This window comes from Rhea pennata, chromosome 5 (assembly GCF_028389875.1).
Source record: "Rhea pennata isolate bPtePen1 chromosome 5, bPtePen1.pri, whole genome shotgun sequence".
Lineage (NCBI taxonomy): Eukaryota > Metazoa > Chordata > Aves > Rheiformes > Rheidae > Rhea > Rhea pennata.
In genome coordinates this window covers 67,431,987-67,457,351 of record NC_084667.1, presented here as the reverse complement: position 1 = coordinate 67,457,351, position 25,365 = coordinate 67,431,987, and the positions used below count along the sequence as shown (strand labels likewise).

General features: G+C 45.7%; 1 protein-coding gene across 1 annotated transcript; it reads right to left on the bottom strand.

The window, feature by feature from the left end:
- Positions 1–436: 436 nt before the first annotated feature.
- On the bottom strand, positions 437–23,556 carry NEMF (nuclear export mediator factor). The gene is made up of 33 exons (XM_062577801.1): positions 23,461–23,556; positions 22,547–22,615; positions 21,734–21,836; positions 20,682–20,807; positions 20,443–20,591; positions 20,162–20,229; positions 16,964–17,050; positions 15,912–15,988; positions 15,332–15,402; positions 15,166–15,241; positions 14,095–14,157; positions 13,663–13,740; positions 13,086–13,294; positions 11,544–11,729; positions 10,991–11,054; positions 10,362–10,450; positions 9,566–9,669; positions 9,106–9,168; positions 8,821–8,933; positions 8,078–8,135; positions 7,632–7,690; positions 7,021–7,141; positions 6,595–6,868; positions 5,777–5,819; positions 5,642–5,691; positions 4,200–4,347; positions 3,884–3,961; positions 3,608–3,802; positions 3,026–3,058; positions 2,218–2,324; positions 2,076–2,119; positions 1,907–1,986; positions 437–755 (listed from the first exon to the last, which is right to left on the bottom strand). The coding sequence occupies exons 1-33, from the start codon at positions 23,517–23,519 to the stop codon at positions 678–680; spliced, it is 3,222 nt and encodes a 1,073-aa protein (XP_062433785.1). The 5' UTR covers positions 23,520–23,556; the 3' UTR covers positions 437–677.
- Positions 23,557–25,365: the final 1,809 nt, after the last annotated feature.

The window sequence follows — 25,365 nt, the reverse complement described above, 5'->3', positions numbered from 1 at the left end:
GAAGAGTGAAGAGGCTGTTTCAGATCTCCGCCTGTGCTGGACGCTGATGAAGCAAGTGGGGTTTTGTGCTGATGCTCAAGCTCCAGCTTTTCTTTCCTGCATCATCCTCCAGAGGAGTAAGTTACGCAGCGCCACAGGTCCTAGGCTGCGGCTGATTAATGGGTATCCCTGGAACTGCACTTTTACCTCCTACCAACCAGGGCATGTTTTGTCAAAAACAAAAACACACGAACACACACACACACACAAACACACACTGGCCTTCTCTGAAGTGAGGCATTCTGCACTGAAACTCACCTCTTTCCACCGGAAACTCCACTCCCTTTCCGAGGCAAGAGGGCTTGCTGCAGCAGATGATTAAGGCATGCCTTTGCCCAAAAGCATGGGGAAAGAGTGCTCAGCACCAAAACTCAAAGCATTAAAGAAGAGCTTGAGATTACGTCACTGACCAAGTGCCAGTAATTTACTTGCATGTTTTTATGCTATTTGGACCAAGTGAGCTGTTAGAGTCCATCTAAACCACAAAGCAGGAACTGGTCCATGTCTGCCTGCTAACACGGAGGCTCAGTCAGGCCAGTTGCTGGCCGTCCAGGTAGGTCTCCCACCCTCCTCTGGAGGCAGCTGGATTCTGGCTGAGCAGCAGCGGTAGTTGGTGACAGGAAATAACACGTATTGACTCACTTCTTTTTCCTGTTCAGGAGATTGGGTGCAGACACTTTCACTTTACCAGGAATATTTCTTGACAAGTCAGTATCCTACAAAACAACATGAGAAATGGTGCATAACAGAAGAAGACGTAAGAGCATCATTCTCCCCGCCCCGGCTCCCGTTTCTGACCGTTGGCATGAACGAACGTGCTTCCTGCTCTGAGCATTCCTGCTCGTTTCCCGCAAAGAAAATCGGGCTGATGTCAGGCTGCTGCTCTCGCTCTCTCTGGTTTATTAATTTAAGACCTATTAGTGGGTTTCTGCGGTGCTTTTGCGCATTAGCTCCATTAGGATGGTACAGGCGGCTCCTGGGCGCTCATCCGTCAGTCCCTGGGCGCTGCCTGGTCTCTGGTGGTTGTTAACCGTTAATTGTGCTTTTTCTAGCAGTGCTCTGCGGAAAGGCAGCGGCTCGTCTGACGCAGTTCAATACAGTGGTCACCCCTAACAGTCAGATCATAGTCACTCCTAATCAGCAGAGGCCTCCTACACTGCGATCGTTCAAATCCAATGAGAAACAAACGCTTGAGGATGGCAAGTCCCAGCAGCACCGCAGGCCGGGGGCAAGGCGGACTGCGGCGCAGACGGCTGACGGATCCGCGAGAGGAGTCCAGCGAGGACCCTGCCTCTCCGCCCGGCGGCGGCCCCCTGCGCGCTGCAGGCTGCTGCCTTCAGTTTAGATGGGGACACTGGCAGGAGGGTGGAAGCAAACTGCAGCCCTCGGCGCCTTCTGGGCGAGCTCTGGCCTGCTCAGCGGCAGGGGACGTATCCTGCGTGGAGAGAGGCACGCAGGGCCCCACGCGCCGCTGCGAGCTGCCCACCAGGACCCTGCCCCAAACCCTGAACCTGCCTGGCCAAACTCCCAGTGCCACCGTCCTTCCCACGTGCTGCCAGCTGCGGGGGAATTTCCCTCCCTCGAGGCCTTCCCGGAAGATGAAGCTTTGTCAAATACGTTATTTGCATCAACAGAAGCACAGTACAGAAACCTAACGCCCAGTGACACTGGTTAGGTAATACCTACTGATCCGTTCCAGCCTACACAACGCATCTTCCCTAGCTGCTCCGAGAAATAAAACACAGCACAGCAGAAAAAAAAGCAGTAGCACATTTGCTTTCGGACACCTTTACCTCCAAAGTGACACAAGTGAATTCTTTTCTGCTGAAGTTAAATTTTTACAAAAGCAAGTAGAGAAACTAGTTACCTTAACACTGCGAAACAGGTCTTTTTCTCTTGCAGTAGCTTCTTTAGATTGCATAAAATTATGCAAGGCAATCTTTGCAGCTGTAAAAACACAGGAAAGAAGATTTAAAAAGTGTGCTAACTTCAACAGGCAGAGCACTGAAAAGGATCCAAGTGTGTTAAAACCATACCTTTTCCTTTCTTTTGGGTGCCTGGAGTGAGCTTGACTTTATACCTTGCAAAAGAAAAGGTTTCTGTAACTCGTACGGCAGTTCCCACCTCGCCGTGCCGGCTGCCAGCAAACCTCTTCCACAGAAAAGTGCTGCAACTTACTTATAGTTTGTCATCGCCGTGTAGGGAGCACAGATGGGCACCGCAAAGAGCAGTACGTCCTCGGGGTGCGGCTGGCCGGTCAGGGAGTCCAGCAAGGCCTCGCCATCCTGGAAGGGAAGAGCGACACGATCCGCCCTGCGAAACCAGACAGTGGCACCGACCCCAACCAACCTGCTTCGCTGCGGAAGCAGCTCAAGGCTCTCCCCGCAGAGCTGAGCCGAACCAACAGGGACCTCCAAACACAGTCATAGCTTCACAGGGTGACCAAGGCCCCCCCCCAAGACAGCCATGAAACTCCCTGATTAAAGGGGTTGTTAAAGAAATCAACTCATTTTCAGCTGTGGGCTGCACCTACAGCCTATAACTACAGAAAGCTCTAAAGCAATTTTAAGTAAATGAATTCCTAATGCTAAGAAAACTCTGCACTGTATCATATTGTGTCACCCTCCTCCCACTCAGGGTCACCACTGCTGAGGGATACAAAGACCTCATCAGGCAAAGACAAACTTCTATTTAGCCAACGCCTAGTTTCTATAGGGGATATATGTGATAAGCAAGGAATTAAAAAGTTTCATTTTTTTCAAAGCACAAGAAACCTGGTTTGGCCAATAGGAGGCAAAAAGCGTTTTAACGTTTAACAGCGAAGCCACACTGTTCCAGCGGGCTCGACACAGGAACCCCCGTGCCACGCTGGAAGCCAGGCCAGAGCCTCAGGCCCTGCCCTTGCAACAGCAGGGCTGCCAGCTTCGAGCAGGGATAAAGCCTCTCCCTCAGCACCTATCCGAGTTTCAAAGACAGGAGCGCTCACCTCAGCTCCCGGCTGATCCTGGTCCTGCTCCTCCTGTGCACACAAACAAAGGAGACTTTAGAGCTAAAAAGAACATACGACTGCTTTTGTCCCCCTGGAGAAACTGAATTATTTTATGCAGCGGTCCACAGAAAGCCACATTCTTACTGCAGAAACGTAACTCATTTTAAGGAAAAAGTAATTTGCTTGGCCCGCGCCGAGCTGGGAGGAGACACGGGCTGCGATTCAGAGACACTGTCTCATAACAACTGATCGAGAGCTCTCAGCTGCACTTCAGCTGCACCGGTTGGGAGCCACTGACTTACCCAGACCCGCTGCAGCCTGGCAAGGCTCGATCCCCTCCCAGCCCACCCCGCCGCGCTGGGGCGCGGCACACACACACGCTGCTCCGGGGGCTCCTGGTACTTCTCGAAACCCATGCGCTCCCAGAGACCTGGCGTCAGGCGCATTGCTCTCCCCAGTGCCCCAGAACAGCAAGAGCTGCTCGGCCTCGCGGGCAGGACAGCACTACACAGCTCCAGGAGAGCCAGAGGGGAGGGACAGACGCACGGACGGGAGAGGTGAGGCAAGCATGGCGCTAACCTTCTCGTCCTGCTGCTCTTCCAAGGCTGGGTCCTGCGACTCATGCAGCAGGACTCCTGCTGGCGGCGTCTCCTTGGCCCCTCCGGCACCCCGATGCGCAGCCTTGGGTTTCTGCTGTGGCTTCTTTGCTGGCTCTTCTTTTGTCTTCCCCTTTTTCCCTTTTTTCCCTTTCTCCTCCTTGTTCGACCCTGCAGACTGCAGTTACACACAGGGGTGGTTAGAGCCAGCAACTCAGACAACCGCCACACAGGGTGAGGCAGAATTCCTCTCGCTCACCCCCAGCAGCTTCATGATGAGCTCCCGGTCCTCTTCATCCTGGTCCTTATACTTCTCCCTCATCTTCTTCATTTTACTCTGTGAAGAAAACACAGCAATAGTTTTAGAAACAGCAACTTTTGGAGAGATTTTCACTCCTAGGCCAAAACCTAAACACTCTCCCCACATCCACACTGCTTCCAAGTCTCCCGAGCCTCTTTCAAAGCAGCTGTGAGTGTCTGACAGAAAGCTGGAATTACTGCCTGGATGGGAGAAGACAAGCCCACACCTCACAGGGGAACAGCTCAGCTCAAGGAGAAGCTTGATCCCTGCCTACCTTCTGGCCCCGCTTGATGGGCTGTGGGGCTGGGACACCCTTATCGGTGTTGGGTGCAGGGGAACGCTGCGTCTCCATCTCTTTCTGCTTCTCCTCAGGTGGCTCCAAGTTCTCAGAGTCATTTTGCTGCTTCTTTTTCTTCAATTCTCTAAGGAAAGCAAATGATCACTCAGCACAGCTCCTCTTGTTGGGGCTACTCTTCCGTCAGCTTTAACACCCTGCTTCCCAGCCACAGAGTTACAGAGGAACCCGAGGCAAATACCCTGGAAATTACTCCTCTTTAGCAAAACCTCTCAAACCAGAAGCCAGATATGGTTGAGCCCATGAGTGCCCCAGAAGCTGTCTGTCCATAACCACGCTCCCAAAGGACGAGAGTCGCTGCATTCCCAGAGTTAGGATGCCTCACTGAGCCCTCATTCCTCTTCTCCGGAGCTCCAGCTCTCCCACCATGTAACAATGGTCATGGTCACCCAGACCAGAGCCCTCTCCATGAGACTGGAAAGGGCATTTCACAGCCAGGCTGCCTCCTCCTCAGAAAGCACGGCTACGCTAAGCTAAAATGGTTCCCTGCTGTTCGGGCGCTCTGCTTTAACCACTGCAGCTGGACACACCAACAAGGACAACCAGGGCCCCATCCGAGTGCCCCTCCGTTGCCCAGCTGCCTCCAGAGCCTCCCAGCCCTGGGGCTGCCAGGTCATGGCTCTCGACAGAGCAGTGCTGTGCTGGCAGAGAGGCTGGCCACGGACCAGTCTGCCGTCCTGTAAGGCTGTGCTCCGCTTCACGTGGCAAAGCCACCGCCCATAAGCCCCTAGATCTACAGGCATGTACACGCCTCCACCCCCGAACAGCAGAATCTCCAACACAGCTGTGTCAGCAGGGCTCCCATCACCCGGTTCAAACCTCGGGGAAGGTGGATTTTGGGACCTCTTGATGACAATGAATGGGCTGACACCCACTCCCTGCTCTCCAGTCCCACTCACACCCCCACTGCAGCACTTTGGCAAGGGAAACGTCTCTGCTACCTCAGCAGGCTTGTTTCAGAGGCAGGAAGGTGTAGGGAAGGCAAACTGTTATCACAGCAAGAACCTGGCAATGTCCACCCTGTCCCCAGCTCAGGACATCATTTCACAGGCTCCAGCTCACAGAGAAGCAACCATGGGCAGGACCCAGCTTGGAAACGCAGGATGGACAATCCAGGTGCTCCTCTGGACTGATCAGGACTTTGTGAGGCCTTCCCAGCTCACTCAGTCACCCTGCAGCTCGGCCCCCCTCACCTGCCCTCGCCCAGCAATCCTGCCTGTGGAGAGCACAAGGCAGCACTGCAGACCTTTTGGGCAAGCCCTGCCTCCCCCAAAGAGCAGGCAGGGACCAGACTGGGAGAAACAAAACATGTTCTTCCCCCGTGCCCTGAATAGGAAATTCAGACAACCAGATGCTCTCACCTTCTCTCCTTGGCAGAGAGATGTCTTCGCCCCTGGGACTTGCTGTCACTCTAAAAAGTGAAATATGGTTAAAGCACACCATGTCCAGTGGCAGTTCATGCTGCTCTTTCCAAAATATCTGAGCTGGGACCTTACCAAGTCGGGTCCTTCCTCTTTGGGGACAATTTTCTGCAAGGATCTGTGGGGAAATTGAAATGGAGCTTGTCACTGGATGAAGAGCAGCTCAGCCCTGCACACACCTCCACAGCCTAGATGTTGGCCACTCTGTTAAACGGCTTTCAACTTTCTAGTTCTTCTTCGAAATTCCCAGCTTTGGTGAAGGGAGAAGGGCAGCAAGACTGGGAATAAGTTTACAGAGCAGGTCCTCAGATCTCTGCCAGCTTGTCTCACGTACACACACAAACACACGCAACAAAGATAGCCTAATGTTCACTTCCCAAGCATATAGTCTTAATCATCTGTAGTGTTCCCTGCAAGACGTGCCCATTTCCATCTGCTCAATCCCTTCTCCTATCACCCTCTAAATAGTGCCATTTTCTTGAACTCCAGGGATATCACAATCAAATGCAGAGCAGTAACTCAGCGCCCACTTAGCACAGCAGAAGCGACCCCAAGGCTCAGTTTCTGGTATCAGAGCAGCTCTGAACAGGAGTAGGAGGAGGATGGTGCCTCCTGAGGAGCAAAAGCAGCGCTAGGGACACCTAAGAGTGACAAAGAGCAGCCAAAGAGCCAGCAAGGTCTAAAGCAAGTAGTGAGGCAGCAGGAAACAGGTGCAGAGCATGGCTGTACTACCCCAGGGCAGGTTGTGCTCTGGCATCCTGCAGAACCGAGCAAAGGAATCAAGAGCAGCTCATCGCTGCCCTTGCTTTGGCAGGTCAAGACAGCATTTTAATAGTTTGGAGATCCTCAGAAGGGCCCACACTGCTGAGAAACACAGCTGCTCCTTCACTTACCTTTGCGACTGAAGGTGTGACAGGTCGATTGTTGTATCCGGGTAATTTATCTCTTCCTCCTTCATTTCACTCTTTGACTCTAGATCTTCCACTTCATCTTCAGATTCTCCATTATCCTCTTCTGAGGCCCCCTCTGGCACAGGAGGTGCATTTACTGTGCCCTGGTCAGGGTCAGCAACACCCTCACCACGATTACTCTCAGATGGGGCTTCCACATCTTCTGGTGCCTCCTGACACTCTACTTTTTCCTCTTCACTGCTGCTGTCTCCTCCTTCTGGGGCACACAGGTGAGGAAAACACAGTTCACGTTAGGAACACCAGACTGCCCCATTACAGAGCGCAAGGAAGGTACAATGTAAGCACAAACTCAGACGGTTCCATTTGTCAGCAGTGCGCACAGTGCTCCAGTCACACCCTCCATCATACCTAAGAGCTCCACTTCTTCAGACACCAGCTCGCTGGCACTGCTGGAGACCTTTTCCAGATCCTCGTCCTGCACTTTGATCTTCCTTTCTTCTCGGTGTCTCCAAACACAGCTTTCATCCACCTAACAACAAAGGTGACTTTACATTAGGCTGGTACCAGTTCCAGTGATGTTCACTAGCCTCCTCAGAGAATACCAGCTCAGGATTGTATTCCTCCTCTTTGAACGCTTTTTACACTCCTATGGGAAGGAAACTAAACCAGGACATTTAAACCTAGTATGGCTACCTCAAAAGTAAAGCTAGCGAGGAGACGTGAATAACTGCATAGTCAGCAGTCTCCCCCTAAATACACATATGCTTCAAACAGAACTCGTAATGTAGTCTAGCAGAGGCAATAATGTTTACACTGTCTGTTTTAAATGAACTTCACTGCAAATTGGGGAAAATGGAAATAAGAGTAGAGTAATTTTTGCTGAGTAGTATTTTATGGGATTTGTCCCAGTGGGAAGAATAGTAACTGGGAATACTGGTAAGCAAAAACTAGAAAGTAAGCCTCCCACAGCTTGAGCCAAATTAAAAGAAACAGCAAGAGCTGCACACAGAAAGCAGTACCTTAAACAAGAAGCTAAACCCCATCATCAGATATGAAGGAGGAAGAAAGTTCTTCTTCCCTGAAAAACAAAGACAGATTCCCATAAGGAGATTTAACGGCAATGTTAAATAACATATTTTCAAAATTCATTTTTATTAGAGACTTTAGGTTGCCAGAAATTATACTGGGGCTTGTTCCAGCTCCTGGATGACAACAAAACTTGAGAAACATGAGAGCAATTTAGCTAACCATCTTCTCTCCAGTGCCTCTACTCAGCTAGCAGATGCTGATGCAGCTCTCTGATGTTTGGTCTAAACCACTCAGAACATATTTTGAGGAGAAGAGTAGTATCTGCCACCTGCCACAGGGACAGGGGGACATCTCCAGTGGTTGCCACTGTGAGACAGCACAGAGTTTCCAGACAAAACGCTTAGTGCTAAAATCCCACTGTTTCCTCGTGTCTCACCTCGAATCATGAAGCTTCCAGTGGTGAGGTACTCTCCTGTAGGTGCAGTTTTAGAAACCTGAGAACAGCAGGATATACTATAAGGAGTATCTTTCACAAAAGACCAGCACCACTTAGTAATAGCACTAGCAAAAGGAACTTTCAAGCAAGCTGCATTTTTAGCTTATGGAAACAGCTTTGCAGGATTCAGTATCAAAAGGGTTCCTCCTGTCTTTTATACGATGTTTTCCTAACAGATGTTTCAGTTCAATCACACACTACAGGGCTACGTTTTGAAAGTCCTGAAAGAACCGAGTTAGTCAGGAAACTGGGAACAACTGAAAGCATTGCAACCTTTAGTTTAATGTTATCTTTTAATCCTTATGCTTGAGTTGCTAAGAAGACAGCAAGACTGTAGTTAATACAGTTAATACAGTCTGACTGAAAAAATTAAAATTTGTTTTTGTTAGAAGAGAGGAAGATGGGTTTTGTGGGTGATTTTGGGGTGGTTTTTTGTTTTTTTGTTTTTGCTTTAAGAAGCCAAGCTTGTAACATTTCATCAGCCATGCACGTGTCACATCAGAGGTCACCCCTCCACCCCTACCCTTATGTCAGTGCAGCAGAGCCGAGGAGAACCCACAAGGAATGGTATCCAACACTAGAACTTTCATCCACATCCTTCAGTTCCCATATAGAGAGATTTTATGTGCAGTCTCGCTTTTGTTCCCACCCAATGGCCTGTTTGCATGCACGAGTGTCCTTACCTGGTGGTGGAAGACCCACCAAGCACTGGTGACAACACGGGCATCCCAGGCAGCGCTGTAACACAACGCCATCGTGCCTGCCTCCGTCAGGGTCCGTGGAGGGATTGGCTCACCTGCAACAGCAGCATCCAGCAAATTAGCAAATACAACACGTGCAACAGAATGCGACTCTACAACTTCCACACGTCCCAAACTCGTTGCATAAATTTTTCAGGACCTCTGGGCAGAGACAAGGTGGCCTGGCTGAGTTTGAGGGCAGTATGAACAGAGCTCCAGACGAGGTACCTGTTGGGTTCTTGATCACACAGCTTGTGGCTCCGTGGAGATCAGCATGCACATATATGTCCCCTGTAAGAAAAGTGACATGTTTGGTAACTATATAGATTACTTAGGGAAGATTCCCGATGCCCGTGGAAAATGGCTATCTTGGCTGCAGAGAACCAGATGGGAAGGGAATCTGGGAGCCTTTTAGTCTATACCTGTTGCCCCAGGCATGATCAGCACATTTGCTCCCTACAGGTGTCTGTCCAACCCACTCTTACCCAAGTGCTGAAGGTCAACACCAAACTACCCCAGTGCTCCACTGACAACAAACACAATTTCTAGGAGTTACCTTCACCAAAGACCCCTCATATCTAAGACCAGCTTAAGAACAATCTAGACATTTCCTTTCATGTTCTCCTTGTACATTTATAAAACTAGAAAGTAAAAGAGAGACTGATATACTCCACTTAGCCAGACTTGCCTGATTTCAAGTATCGCTTGACAATCAATTCATTCTGCTGTTGATCTCTTCCAGCGATAATGAGGTAATTCTCAGAACTAACGAACCACAGGAACTTCTCAAACCTGCCAAATTGCATCAAGGCATTATGTGAAAAACACCTAGGACTAAGAGTACATTACAGAGACATGTTTTGTACCAAACTGAAAATAACCATCTTGTATTTATTACTTGTAAAAGACCCTGTATCAAGTTTCACATTCATTCGTATCTCTACAGCATGAAAACAAGGCACGGTACAAATGCAACATCACTGTCAATGATATTTTGAGACAACACAACAAGCACTGTCACCACAAAGCCCAGCTGCCTATTTATTTTAATAATTTAGTTATTAGACTATAAAAAGCTTTATTTTTCTAAAACTACCATTACTACCTCACAGACACAAGGTCACTAGAGAGTAATAGTGAAGTTCCCTATTTTTACTGAGCACATCTTCCTAGTTCTGTTCAAGATAAAAATGCCATGCAAGTTCATGTTCACAGTCAAAGTGACTCACAGAGCAGGACCACAAACCTATGTAGAGTCCCACTGAAAGGAACTTTCCCAGGCAAAGGCACTATTAAAATCAGGCCAGCAACTTAAAGCAGCAACTGGAAGGAGACTATATAAACTGTAATGCTAAGAAAATGTAACTAGCCAATATAATAATAATTAGCTACTTCTAACCTAGCGAAAAGTCAGCGTGTCACAGTCCTTTTGAATTTGCACACATTCACAACACTTTAGATAATGACAGTGAAATTGTACTTGCCAATAGACCTTTCTTGCTTTCTGAATGGTGGTAACTGTCTGAACTTCCTTCAGTGTCTGCTTCGTCTTCTTCTCAGCTGATTTAAATGCCTATTTAGATAAAAAAAAAAATGATCCCAGTTCCCCAATGCAAAAACTGAACAGTAGTAAACTATTACTTTTTTTTTCTTTTTTTTTTCAGACTGCAGGCTCTACAGACTGCTATGCACAAGCCTATATTCTTCTCATGCATATACAAAACAGCAATTCTAAAAAATTCATAAATCTTCACTGCGTAGTGCCCCTGAGAAAAGTAATGAAAATCCTTATGATCAGATAGCTGACAATTCTCCACTTCTGTCTCCCTAAGTTCTGGTCTGCCAGTATCCCCACCAAACATCCTGTGTGTTCACTGGGCTACTGATGGAAATCAGCTAATACAGCAGTGATCTGCAGTCCTGTATTCAGTGATCTTAACAGTCCAAGAAAGAAACAACCCTGGTTGGTTAATTTTACATTTTGTGTCTCATTAGGACTATCTAAACTAAGGCTGATTTTTCCACTTATCACTTATGAGTGATAAGTGATATCCTTATCAGTGATAGGGGCTTTGCTTTTAAATATCTTTTAAGAACAAATACGAAGAAATACCTTCTCTGCAGCTTCTACTGTCTTCTGTGTTTTCTTAGCTGCATGTCTTTTGTGATCATAATACCTGCGAAACAGAAGTCTGTTTACATCTGAAATCTCAGCATGTCCACTCACTATTAGAATGTATTTCTTCTCATGGTTCTTGAGATTTGTAGTAAACGTTCAGTTTTGAAAAAGTGATTTTTAGCTCAAATCTTAGTCTGCACCTGAGAAAAGTAGCCAAATGAAATAACTTCCCTTCTCAGACAAACAGAGCACTCTGTTTGGATTACTGTGTGGCAAAAAGCCATTTTGTTTCATATGTCTCTGTGCAGAACTGTACTCAAAATTAAATTAACATGATACCAAGAGACAACCCGCTATGTAATAGTGAGATACTGTTTGGGACAAGGAAAATATACATCCTAGAACTAAGGACAAGCTACCTATTTCAACTTCTAACTTTTAATCTAAAAAAAGATACACATAGGACCCTTTCTATGACATTAACACTATCAACTGCAAACATACAGAAACTTCTAAGACCAAAGCACGCATTCATCGTAAACCTTACTTTTTGGCATTGGCATATGCAGACAAGCTGAGATCAACATCAACTAACAATGGCTTGTTTTTCTGTGGTTTCTTCAACTGTTTGTTTTTATTCTTTTTCTTTTTTCCTTTCGTTTCTTCTGTTTCTTCTTTTTCTAAATTAGCATCCTCCTCCTCCTCTTCCTCTTCAGATAACACGTATGGGTTCCTAGAAAAACATAACATCATACTGATTAAGGTAAGAAAATTGGTTATTTTTTAACCTTAGCACAATGCATTTCTATTCTCTCATGAAGATTGGAAATGGCCAAAAAATCCTAATACCATTTTCATTATACAGCTGCAGGAAGGCCCCACATTGCCTTATATGCAAGCAGGTTTCTGTCTCGGATTCAGCCAATATTTGAAGAAAAAAGAAAACAAAAACTGAAAGATAAAAAAATTGAAAATTTCCCATCCAAGGAGGTAGCATTCCCCAAAGTAATTTCTTTCTTTTAAATCCTCCAGCCACCTTTACAAAAAATATATCTCTCTGCTATCAAACCAAAGAAAAAAATAGGTTTAAAATAAAGAACAGTTGTGAAGATCTATTTTCATAAAGTAAAGAACAAAGACAAACACAACACATTCTGTGCCTGATCGTAATGTGAAATGAGGGCATGGACATCGTCATGCTGTTTTGGTGAACAGGACAGCATTGCAGTGGTTTAAAATCTCATAAAACATATCTTCTGCTGTTTTTAATGAAATATGCTTAACACAAATCAGTTGGAACCTTACTTCCTTCTCACAGTGAAATTCTGTCAATGCAGCTGTGCTGAGTCTGTGTAGCAAAAGGTGGTGGAGCAGCACAAAATAATGTTCTTCATAAAGGGAAATACATTTCCACAGTCATCTGTATTAAGGATGCATGATTCAACACTTGGTGGACTAACTAAGCTGTGTGATCAGCAAAGTGATCATTATTCACTATGAAAACAGATGGAAAATAGACTGATGTAACACACAATTGCCAACACAGAAACAACTCCTGAAAGCAAGATTATTCTGGAATATACTAATATGATTGAAAATAACACAACTAAACATTCGTAAGTTCATTTTTCCATATCAGAACTTTCATACCAGAAGTTTTAGCTATAAAACAGAAATTCTCACTTTTGTATCTTTAGCATTCTGATATATTGTCAGCTCAGGTTACAAAGGATCTCTCTCACCTTTAGAGAAAGATTATAGGTATGTAATATTTGACAAACTCATACTGAAATACATTCCCACCTGGCCTGCAACACTGCATGCCTTTTACTCTTTCAAGGAGGTTTTTAAGACATTCCAGGAACTACATCACTTCCAGTTCACTCATTAGGATGCCTACAGGAAAGCAGGGAGCAGCATCAAAACTTGCAGCTCACACCAGCTGCATGTTCTTTTCATGTTAATATAAGGAAAACTGAATATCTTAAATACCAATGCAGAAACTAAAGAGACAACTGCCTCCTGTCCAGCTCACTGCATGCAGTCAGTCCCGCCTGCATTTGGTATGGGTGATCTGCTACGTACTCACCTCAGCAGCATTGTGATATGATTTGTCTGAAGTTTTAATTCTTTGATTGCACTTGCAACAGGATCCCCCTGTGCTTGAGCTTCTTTTACAATTGCTCCAATCTCTGTCCAGTCTATCTGGTTGGCTAACGCGCTGCGAACCACCTGGATGGCTCGGTCAACTATCTCTAAGTTCATTTCTATGAGTTCTCCTTTTATCTTATCAATTTCCTTAAGGAAAGAAAAAAAGTTTATCACCATTCAAGCTAAAAACAACCCCAGTAATATTTTTTTAAAAGTGCTAATTAATATTGAAATGAAATCCAAAAATGGTATTAAAGTCGTAACACGGGGCAATAACCAGCTTGACTCCTGCAAGCAGAGCTCTACAAGCAACTCTTGGCCAAGGAGGTGCAAAGCTTCTGTAAGGGACCAAAGCCCAACTGGGCAGGTCTAGGCTCCCTGAGGGGCTGCAAAGTGCTCAGGGACAGCAGAAGGCCTTGCAGCGGGATCCAGTTCTGACCACATCAATTAGGACCAGCAGGTGCAACTCTTCAAGAAGTATTACATACCTTCCCAGTTAAAAATCCTAGTCTTACCTGAGCTTGCTGAAGAGCTTCTAGTCTGTGCTCATGATCCTTACGGACGTTCTCAAGTTTCTTCAATGCTTGTTTTTCCTTCAAAAACAAGAAATATGGAAAAATGAATCATAAAACAGCATCTTGTCACCTATTCACTATACAGAGACACCCAGCACAGCATTCTAGCTAAGATAAATAAAACAGTGTAAGGGATGCAGAGAAGTTTCCAAAGAAGTGCTCTTAATTTTATCACTTGTATTCCAAACAGAATCAACCACCGCGCTATATAGCTTGAAACCTGCTTTATGACCATCACTAATTCAGTATTTCTATAACAAAAATAAGTAAATGACTCCTCCTCTACCCCAAGCTATGTAACCAAATGCCCTGAAGAAGCATCTGAAGCTCAGAGAAACACCTCAGCTGCTCCACTCCTGGTTGAGAGCATACCTGCTGTAACGCTTTCAGATCAATCTTCTGTCCCTCTAACTTGGAATAGAACTCGTCTGCTGCCTGCAAGAGAGTCAGATTTAAGGATCTCCAGGTTGCATTAACCCGTGCCAACAACAGCAGAAGACAGATGAGGTTCTCCTCACGAGAGGTGATGGCACAGCACTAATATAGGAGACAGATGCTAAAACAGGGTTCAGTAACATCCTTTCTTTTACCTTGTCACAAGGCTAGTCCAGCAAAGCACTGAAGATGTCTCACTTTAAACTGGGGCCATGGACATGAGTAATAACTGGCTGAACTGTGATCCTCATTCTGTATTAAGAAGTCGTAGTGGCAGAAGGAACCTGCTTTTTCACACAGTGTGCTCTTCAGATGCCTTCTACTGCAGTTAAGGCCCTGTCTGTCCTGAATCCCTGCCTCAGCAATTGGTCAGTTCAGAAAAAAACAGAAAGTATGCTTAAGAACTACTCCTGGTATGGTGCTCCAGCTGTCAGACATTGTGCTTAGAACAAATGGAGAGGAAGGTTTTAAAGGCTGCTTAGACCACTGACGCTGTAAAGATGATGACAGAAATCCAGGCAGGAAGCAGGGCAGGAAAGCGAGACAGCAACTCTGGAGATCAAGGTCAGGAACAACACCCAAGAAGGACAACACTCAAGGAAATATTAAATCAGTTGCTTGAACCTTTCCAAGTAGTCACAGGAAAAGCGTAAATGTGCTGATTGTTCACCTTCAGCAGTAACTCAGCTTCTGTACTTTCCAATAACAAATACATCTAACCTGGATTGACTAATAGCCAACTTCCATGCAGGCTCAATATAAACCTACAGTCAGGACCGTATTTTCAGCTACAGGATCTAACAGAGTTAATAAAGATGACACTGGCCAGCAATAGCCTCCAGGTCCTATTCTGCTTGGCCTTTTCTACACAAAACACTTATCCATCAAATTAATTACTTCCTCAAAGGTCTATGTTTTCATTAATAACTTCAGCACTGTATTTTAATTACACTTTTTAGCTTCAGTCTATTAAAACACTTAAGTACAGTATCAGCAAAAGCACTGTACCTTATTGAATGAGTCAAATTCCAAGTACGGACATTTTGAATGTTGAGAAAACAAGAAAGGATGAAATTCCTCATATCTGTAAAATACACAGTTGATATTATCACCCGAAAACTAATTTAAGTTATACAGTCTAGCAGAAAAGGGAGCAAATAGTTCAAATATTTACGTGTAAATATCTTCTGCTGGTTTCTCTGGTTCCAGGCTTGGCTTTTTCTCCCTTTTCTGGATAATATAACCCTAAAATAATACATAAATGCCATCAGCATTTGCCTTTGAAAAGGATCTCCTATCCCCTTATCTTGGCAAGGCAGGAGGTTTTAGGTGCTAACCTGCTCATCAGCATGAAACAGTAATTTGTTCCAGAGGGGAGACCTCGTAGCACTAGCAAACGTGACAGACTGAATGAAGTCCTGACCCCTTGCTCCTCTCTATTTCAGTGTATTCCAGAAAAAAATGTCGCACTTCTCTTGCAAACTTCAGAACCACCCCACAACTTACCACACAAATGTATTTTTTACACGCAAAACAGTGCTACTTGCTATTAGAGCACAACTGCAGTTCTGATAGGAACTATATAATATGCTTGGAAGTTATTAATTGCTGCACGGATGCAAGGAAGTAATTTTTATTCCCCACCACTATCTGGAACCTAAGCACACAGAATATATGCTGAGCACTACCTGCCTGCCAGTTTAACTCTTCAGTTCCTGCATAACTGATAACCAAGCCGCTCAGCTGAGACCTACCTTTCCACTGAAGTTGTCAGTTAGCGTCATATATTCTTCTGCTTTCTCTAAAGCACTAAGTACTTTTTCAATATTTTCTAAAGAGAGAGGAAGGAGAGGAGGAAGATTTTAGAACACCTAGAACAAAAAGATATTTTTATATAAACATAGCAAAAGAGCAAATCAACAAAAATACCTAGGCAACTGTGCATCCACTTATACACAAGCAGCAATCTGTTCAACCTAACCATGGCAACAGAAAACTCAAGTTATCATGTAGCCTAGTGAAGTATTCTAAAAGTAGGATTCTAATACATCTCAAAAATAAAATCCTATACATCTTTTACCATTGGTCCTTCACTACAACAATTACTGTTCACTTTGAACAGGAGCCTCATCACACACATTTCAATTTGCAGAATTTTTAAAATTAAAAAAAAATGTATTTTAAAACATAATTATTTGAATACAAATGCTAGCACCTTATAAAAATAAAGCTATAGAGGCAAAGCATAAACCAGGAGCTGTGAGAAGTTGTTTGTTTGTTATAAAATCAATTTATTACAGTACCACAGTGTAATAGGAAGATGTAAAAAGTCTTTTTGATTTACGGAAAACAAAAGCACCCAAGAAAAATAAGACTATGAGAAAAACACTATTCTGATTTTACCACCCAAATTCATAATTTCCAAATAAATATAAACTTGCTGCTTTGTCAAATCCCCATGATGCCTGTCATAGGTAATGGCAAACTTTGATGTCAATTTGTCTCTGTAGGATTTCAATAAAAACATCCCTCTCTACAGGGAGAGTTCATCTAATCTTTAATATAATACCTCATTATAAAAACATTTAGACCATAAGGGGAGTCTGATATTGCAATTCTAATATATGCACAATTCAAGAGATTTAACAACAAAGTTGATCTCCAATCTAAAGACATTATAGGATGTAGTTATATGGTCTGAATTACAGGTTTGAGGACTAGTTCTCTCCTTGGAAAAAAAATACCACATAGACACAAGAACCATTAAGCATGTAGTACAGCCTTTAAAATATTACCTCCTACATACCTTTCTTTTCCATATGTTCATCTATTTTGACATAACCAGAAAATCCAGCTTCTATAAGGCAATGCTCAATGAGGGTGGCTCCATAAGCTATTAAAAAAAAAAAAAAAAAAAAAGGAGAATCAGCTGTCAAAAACATTCGCAGTGAATTCTGTATTCACATAAAAATCACAAGTGCTTCAACAAACTAAGGCCATGAAACTACAATCAATGCCTAGAAAGGCTGGGGAAAGTGAAGGTGTTGTGGTCCCAGAATGCAACAAAGTCCAGGCCGCTGCAGAAGTAGGTGACCACGGCACCGCGCTCAGAAATGCTTACTGGCCAAGCAGAGCAGCCATGTCTCAACATAGAGCTGAGAAAATTGGATTTTACAAACCAAAAGATGCTTAAAAGATCACACAGAACTGGAAAAGGTCTGGAACAGAATGAAGATGTACACAATGGATGGGCTTCATCTGGGCCGAAATTGAATAAAAAAAAACTTTAAGATAAAAAGGGATAGGGAAGTTTCTGAGTGTAGGAAACCCAAAAAGCATGGAAAAACATCTGGTTTGGGATAAGATACTACAAAGCGTGAAGTCATACAAATCCTGTATCTTCAAGTAAAAGAACTGTCAAAGAGCTGGCAAAGCCAAAAGTGAAACATGAGGGACAGCAGAAACGAGTGCAGCCCCATCCAAACAGGGTGAAGAGAAGTAGCACACAAAAGCACAGAAATACCACCTCCTACAAAGATTAAACATGAATTCTGAGAAACAAGATGGTGCAATGGGAAACCTGGTTTAGCTGATAACAAGCAAAGCAGAAACATGGTGGAATTAAAAAAGGAATGGGACCCCTTCCCCTAGGCCTGGGAAACTACCAATTTCTTTTAGCCTAAAGACTACAACTAGCAGAGACTTGGACAAATACATACAGGAAAAGAGCCTACACAGTTTCATTTTTTGCCTCATAAATCCACAACAGGGTCTAAAAGTACAAAGACAAGAGAGGTTGAATAGATAAGGTCTATTTAGATTTCCATAAAGCATTTAACATGGCTCACCTCAACACGCTTACAGGAGACAAGCGGGCACAGGAGAACTTGATAGCCTCTGTCCGGATAACAAAATGGTTGAAAGATAGATAGCGAACAGGGAGAAGGTTTAAGCTGTCAGTGCACACACCAGAGGCAGGTGGGTGGTGAACTGAGCTCTGCTAGAATCTTGGCCAGGGCCTACGCTTGTCAACGTGGACTTTTCAACTGGCTCAGGAAAGAGGAGCAAAGAGCATGGGGCAAAGCCTACCGATGAAACCGAGTTTGTGTCGGCAACAGTCAGCCAACTGTGAAATACCGGAGGAGACCACAGCAACAGGGAGTACTAGATAAAAGAACTGACAGACAAACTCACTGTAAATCAAAATGATGTACATGAGGAAAGACTATCCCAGTTCTGTACGTACAATAACAGGGCCCAACTGACTATTAATGACTGTTTCGGAACAAGACCAAAAAGACAGTTCTGTGGAAACATAAGCTCAATACTTGATGAAGACAAAAGAGTCAAGCTGTATGTTAGAATTGTTAGGAAGGGAAGACTGAACAGAGCAGGGAAAATCATGCCACAGTATAAATCCATGGAGTATTTTCACTCTGAATGCTAGAAAGTTTTAGCTACCCCATCTCAAAGTCAGTAGGGCTAGAAAAAGTACAGAGAAGGGCAACAACAGCTTATTGTACAAGGAAAAACTATATAAGCTAAACAGCAGACTAGCCAGCCTAGAAATTACTAAAACCTATAAAATGAGTGGCACAGAGTAGGTAGGTAATTAGACAGCAACTGTTCACCATCTCTTCCAATGCAAGTACTGGAGCACCAAATAAAACTAGCGAGACCAGTTTCAAAGCTAACAAAAGAAGGTGGCTTTTCATGTGACATTTAAGCAAGCTCTGGAACACCTTGCCACAAGATATTTTGGATGCTGGAAGTTCATACAGGTTCAAGAAGAGAAAAATCCAATTCAAGCTAAGAAATACAAAGATGTCTGCTTTTACTAGGGAAGTCTCTAAAACACAGATTGCTGGGATTGAGAGGTTGTTCTGGGAAAATATCAGTGCATTTGTTAAGGCTGCAGGCAAATCACTGGGCTGCTGACCAGACCCTAGTCTGAGGTGAGGCTAATTTAGTAGGATGTGAGGAACTACAGGACACAGAATGCAAAACTGCTGAATGTGACAATTACCAGTGCAAGAAGTAACATAAGTTACACGTAGTGTCATGAGGAACGGCTCAGTTTCGCAGGTGCTTAAGGGAGAGTGATGTGAGAAATCAATAAACTTCACAATAACTTAGGGAAAGAACCATGGATCTTTTGGAGAGTAGAACCTTGCCAGGCCAACAGTATCTAGGTAATCGCACCGGTAATATTGACAGATAACAGTATCAGGAATACCAAATTTGGGTAGCGATACAGCAAAACTGAGTCTAACGTGAAAAAGCAATCATCAGCAGGTTGTATATTTAAGAGGAGACCAGGCTGGAGAAAGGAAGGGACAATAGCAGTGAAAAGGAGAATTGAGAAATGGGAAAAAGGATATTAAGGTCTGCAAATCAAGTAATGGGGGGTGTCTGGGGGGTACCTGCTAGGCAGCTCTGCACCTGGATCACAGCTAAATCTGGACAATAAACCAAACTTATTGTCCTCACCATATCACAAAGTCAAAATTGTTTCTTCAGTCAAGAATACCAGCGGCATGACGTGCTTTCCCTGGCTGACAGGGAACACCCTGATGCACAGAGCATCCCGGTATTGCCACACTGTCACCCATTCCATGACCGACAAGCATGGGCACCCTCCAGTCACTTCCTAACAATATCCTTGTCCTGACTGTACATTCTTAAATTCCTGCTCAGCATTGCTGAAGACAAGATCCTGGGTAAAATGCATCGAGTTAGAGCTCCAGTAGAGCTATTCTCAGGTCCTCATCACCATCTGATCACAGCAAGGCCCCTGTCTCTATGCAATTGGCTTTGAATTAAAAAGATCTTATCTGTTTCCAAAGAATTGGTTTTTTTGTTACTTTGTTTTTCAAATATACATGAAGCCAGACTGTCATAAACAATCTCAAAAAAGACTGCTTGATATGGTTCAAATTTTTAGTATTGCCTAAAGATAACACAAGTTGTCCATTTCATTTTGTAATGAAACATGATTACTTACGAAGATGGGGGTTAAGAACCCTCTTCAGTTGTTCTCCTTTGGGTGCATTTGATATTATTTCAGTCAACCTAGCAAAGATAATGGAGAGTTGCCATTCCAGAAAATGATGAACAACAGGTATTATTGACTGTTTTCTATTGGTTAGAGGCAACAACACACTTTCAGTTCTATAAAAAGAAGTGCAAAATGGCCTGTAATATATGAAAAGACTATGCAAAGACATACCACTATTCACAATTCAGTGATCTGCATTTATTCCTATATGTACACCATCTAGCTACCTTTCCAAAGTCGGCAGAGGTACAGGTGCTTTTGCAATATCAACTGGGTATCGTTCCCGAACTGCAAATCTGACATCATCTGCCTCATCTGTGCGAAACCTCAGAATGTTTAAAATGACGTATTCGTAGTCTGTCAGGACAATGTTACCCTGTAAGTACACCACAGCCGACCATTAGCAAAGGCCGTGCTCAAGCATGGTCTTAAACAGACAGCAAAGCGACTGGGGCTTTTCACTTACCCTGTCATACAGCTCAATGATTAGGTGATAAGCAGCTTCATCGCTTCCAAACTGGAAGTCCACAATTCTGTCTATACCCAGTTGTTTTACGCTGACAAGTCTTCTTGTCTTTAAATGCTTACGGCACTGACAACAGAGAGAACGTCTATGAGACCATGCAAACAGACCTGCTTATATTTTACACTGAAACATATTTGCTTTTTTCCACTACAATCCCTCCTATGACAGTCTGACCTGTCCTTACTTCATACAGACAAATTCCAGAAAAGGCTAAAAATGCTGATATTAGTACTACAGAGATGAGACAACTCTTAACAAAACAATAACACTTTCATATTTAAAGGAAATATGATTGTTCTAGATTCTTGACATTAAGCTATTTTTGAGATTAAAAGCTGCTATTTGTTTAACTGACTTACTCAAAGCAAGGTCACCTATGCCATCTCAACCAGCAAGTAACTAGTTAAAAATCAAAGGGCTCATCTTACAAAGGGAACCAGGATTACCGCTGCATCAGTACCTGATGTGGAAAGATACCTCCACAATTTTTGCTGAGACATTTTAACAGGGCTCTATCCAGAGGGGCCTAAGCAGACCTGTACGATTCAGTACAGCAGAAATGCATCCTAACAGCTTACACCAAGATCTGAAATGTTGAAGTCCAGCACACTGGACGAAGAAATGTTTAATATAGGGTGCTGTGCCAGCACAGTGCCTACAAATCTGGACAATGTAACTGCAACAATAAGACTTCACTAGAGTAAAATTCTGAAAGGTGCAAGTGGTCCAGGAAACATTCAGGATACTAGTACTGGTCTTTAGAAAATTATATTTCCATTGTTTCTGGCACTAAACGTCAATGAGGTTGAGGTGACCCCAAGTCCACAACTGTTCTTTCTTTGTCTTCTCTCACTTGCTTGACCATGACCCACTAGGCAAATTCTTTCACTACTTTCTGGTATATCCAAGGAAAGAACATTAATGTTGCTTTCTGATACTCAGATGTCTTTTTTAGACATATGTCTTTTTTAGAAAACATAGGTTAGTTTTACCTTCATTGCAAAGCCAGATGGCATCATGTTTTTTGGCCACTCGAACTCCGTTGTGTGAATCCGTATACCAGATTCAAGCAGCAGTGTGGCCTTGCAGTCCGGTCTGTTAACAAGATAAAGACTTGCCACTTGGTACGCGAGCAGCCACCCCTTACTACACACCAGTTTGCACCAGAATGAGACCAAAGGGCCATAGCTAGCTGCACATCATCTACAAAAACACTGTTGCCTAGAACAGTAAAAGCTATCAAACACTGCTGTAGCCAGGCTGACAGTAAAAAGACATCCAAATTTTAAGTTAATGGGACAGACTGTTCACAGAAAACTTCACCAAGCAAAGCACTTCCCAGGCAATGAAGTAAAACATCCTCTAACACAACTGGAGCCAAGCAGATGACCATTGGGTCCTTCCCAGAGAACACTGGAATGGACAGTTCAGTGACTAACACGACACAAGCCCTACCTACCACATGGCCCAGGCACCAGTATCACTTATGTGAGTGTTGCTCTGCATTGCTTTAACTCCTCTCCTCCCTCTCCACGAAAAGAAACAACGATAATTGTGTATGTTTAACACATTCAGCCTTTTGCGTATTTCTGCAGTGTTTTGCCCTTTTCACAAAAGCTCTACCATATACTATCTCTCAAGAAATTCCAGAGTAAAAATTACCATATTTTATCAAAAAAAAATTAATTATTTTTTGTGAAAACTAGCGAGAAAAGCCAGACATCTATCAACACAAAATTATATACACACAAAGAATCTAGCTTTCATATGTAAAGTAACAGTGTAAAGAAATTTAAAGTTCTTACTTTTGAAGGCGGATAAGATATGTCTTATTATCCACATCATAAACATTGTTTACTCTCATTCCCAGTAAGCTGTCAAAAAAAAAATATTTTGGAGAATATGATACTCAAATCTCATAAGCATCAGAAAAATCCCAGGGATAATCAAAACACACACAAGTGCAAGTGATGCTAAATTACCAAGTAGCAGCTGAAGAGGCAGCAAAGAGATTAATGGAATGAGCTGGAAGCTGAACAACCAAAAAATAGAAAAACTGCTGTTAATGGATTAACTGCAAAAAAACTAAAGTCCCTAAAAGCAAGAACAGTCTCTGCTGACACTCCAGCTGCAACCAAAGACCTGCTGGATCTCAATGCAGGGCGGAGGCCAGGCAAACCCTCCAGGCTCCGGCTAGCACAGCTCTTTGCGGCAGGGGCACACAGCAGCACAGTCCCAACGCACCGGGCTGCACCACAACGTAGCCAGTAACATTTCTGAGTGCTTTGCTCCTGCAAGCTGGCTCTGAGTCGGCTGGGGAGCCCTTTGCCAGCACGGGACACCAGTGATCCCAGTAGTAGCACGGAAGCGCGCCAGACTGGTGACTCTGTTCAGAGCGGGGCTGGGCGGGCGCGTTGCCCTGAGGCACCAGAGGGGTCTGCGAGCTCCGCGGTGAACCGGGCACGGATGCGAGGGGCTCCATGGCTTCCCGGGGCAGGCCGCAGAGCCTTCCCCGCAGCCTCGCGGAGCGCAGAGCACGGAGCGCTGCCCAGGGAGAAGCCCGGGGACCGCCACAGGCCCACGAGGGGGGCTGCAGGCCCACGGGGGAGCGAGCGGGCCGGCTCGGACGGTGGCAGCGCGGCCGGGCCGCGCGCTGGGGACGGCGGAGACGACGACAGGCACCGCCGGGCCGGGCCCGGGGCGCTCCTGGGCGGGCTACCTCTGCCGGAGCTCGGCCAGCAGCGCGCGGACGTCGACGGTGCTGAAGCGCGACTTCATGGCGATGGCGTCGCCGCCGCCGCCCCTCACCGACGGCGCCCCCCACCCCTGCCGCCGCCGCCGCGCGCATGCGCCACCGTGGCTACGGGTCGCGCCGCGCGCCAATCCTCCTCTGCGCGGAACGGCCCGCGCCCTCCGCCACTCGCGCATGCGCCGCGCGTAGCGGGTGCGTGGCGGGCGGCGGCCGGCAGGAGGCGCTGCGGGCGCGGGGCAAAAGCGGGGTGAAAAAGGGGTAAAAAGGTGCAAAAGGCGTCGGGGTTTTGCTCAAAAAGAGCCCGCGTCTCTCTGTGTTGCCCAGGCTACGCTGCAGTGGCTATTCACAGGCGCGATCCCACTACTGACCGGCACGGGAGTTTTGACCTGCTCCGTTTCCGACCTGGGCCGGTTCACCCCTCCTTAGGCAACCTGGTGACCCCGAGCTCCCCGGGGATCACCATATTGATGCCGGCCTTAGCGCGGACACCCGCTCGGCATAGCGCACTGCAGCCCAGAACTCCTGGGCTCAAGCGATCCGGCGGGCTCAGCCTCCCGAGTAGCTGGGACTACAGGCGCGCGCCACCGCGCCCGGCGCCGGCCCAGCCGCCGCGCGACGCCCAAGGGCCCGGTGGCGGCGGCCCACGCGAGGCCTCCCCCGCGCCCTCCCGCTGCCGCTGCTCGGTCCCTCTGCTGAGATCTGCCCCGGGGAACGGGAGAGCCCTCCTCCACGGCTGCTTGGTTTCTCACGCAAACAGCAATTTGGGGTTTTGCCGCGCTGCAAGGTCTAGCTGGGGGGTTGAGGAGCATCGGGGCTTCTCTTTGATCAAGGGGTTCACGTAAGAGAGTGTTTCTGGGCTCTCGTCCTCGCCTTTTAGAGCTCCCCTATTTATTCCTCTATTTAACTCCTCTAGCGACTCCTCTGTCCCTCTCTTTCCCTCCGTTTCCAGTTCCGATAGCCTGAACAAGCAAAAGGAAACTGGGTCCCGCTGTCTCGCCCAGGCTGAGCCACGGGGACTATTCACAGGCGCTGTCCCGCTACTGATCAGCACAGGAGCTTTGACCTGCTCCGTTCCCGACCTGGGCCGGTTCACCCCTCCTTAGGCGACCTGGGGCCCCCCAGCTCCCCGGGGAACACCATATCGATGCTGAGCTTAGCGCGGACGCCCGCTCGCCATAGCGCGCCGCAGCCCAGAACCCCCGGGCTCAAGCTGTCCACCAGTTTCAGCCTCCCAGGAGCTTGGATTACAGGCACCAGCCACCGTGCCCGGCTGTTTTTCAAGTCTTTTTCCACCCATCTTGTATGGGCTCTGCCTGGCCACAGAGGGGCAGTGGGGAACTGAGAGAACAGTCCTTGTGCTGCAGGTGTTTTGCCTTTAGAAGTGGATGAATATATAGGAAAGAAAAGTTTCTAAGCACAAGTGGTTTTCAGTAGTTGTGAAAGTCCAAAGTTTTCATTTTCAGCCAAAAGAGGCACATCGTGGTGCTTCATCTCCAGTGCCAGCCTTGAATAGCTCAGTACTCTTAATTTACTGCAGAGGTTGAGAGATGCCCCACTCCCAGCTTTGAAATACTTTGTATAGAGGCTTCTTGAATGACCACTCAGTGTTGTCTGAAGAGCTTAAAGCTCAGAGCTAATTAAACTAATGAGCTGTGACAGTAAGCACTCAATGGAGCAGGCCAGTGAGACACTCCTGTGAGCTGGAGCCCTGGTTTCCATCTGGGACAAGCTGCCTAAGGTGTTACCAACCCTGACATTACCTGACTTGCAGGAGTGCGGGGTCTCTGATGGGAAATGCTGCTGGTTCCCTGTTCTAGTAGTGAAATCTATTAGGATCCAAAAAGGTTTCATTGCATTCTGCACTGTGACCTC

Coding starts and splice junctions, on each gene's coding strand:
- NEMF (XM_062577801.1), bottom strand. CDS start 23,519: ATGAAGTCGCGCTTCAGCACCGTCGACGTCCGCGCGCTGCTGGCCGAG. Junction 17,051..20,161: donor GGTTCTTAACCCCCATCTTC/GTAAGTAATCAT, acceptor TTTTTTTAATAG/CTTATGGAGCCACCCTCATT. Junction 13,741..14,094: donor ATCTGAAAGCGTTACAGCAG/GTATGCTCTCAA, acceptor TTGTTTTTGAAG/GAAAAACAAGCATTGAAGAA.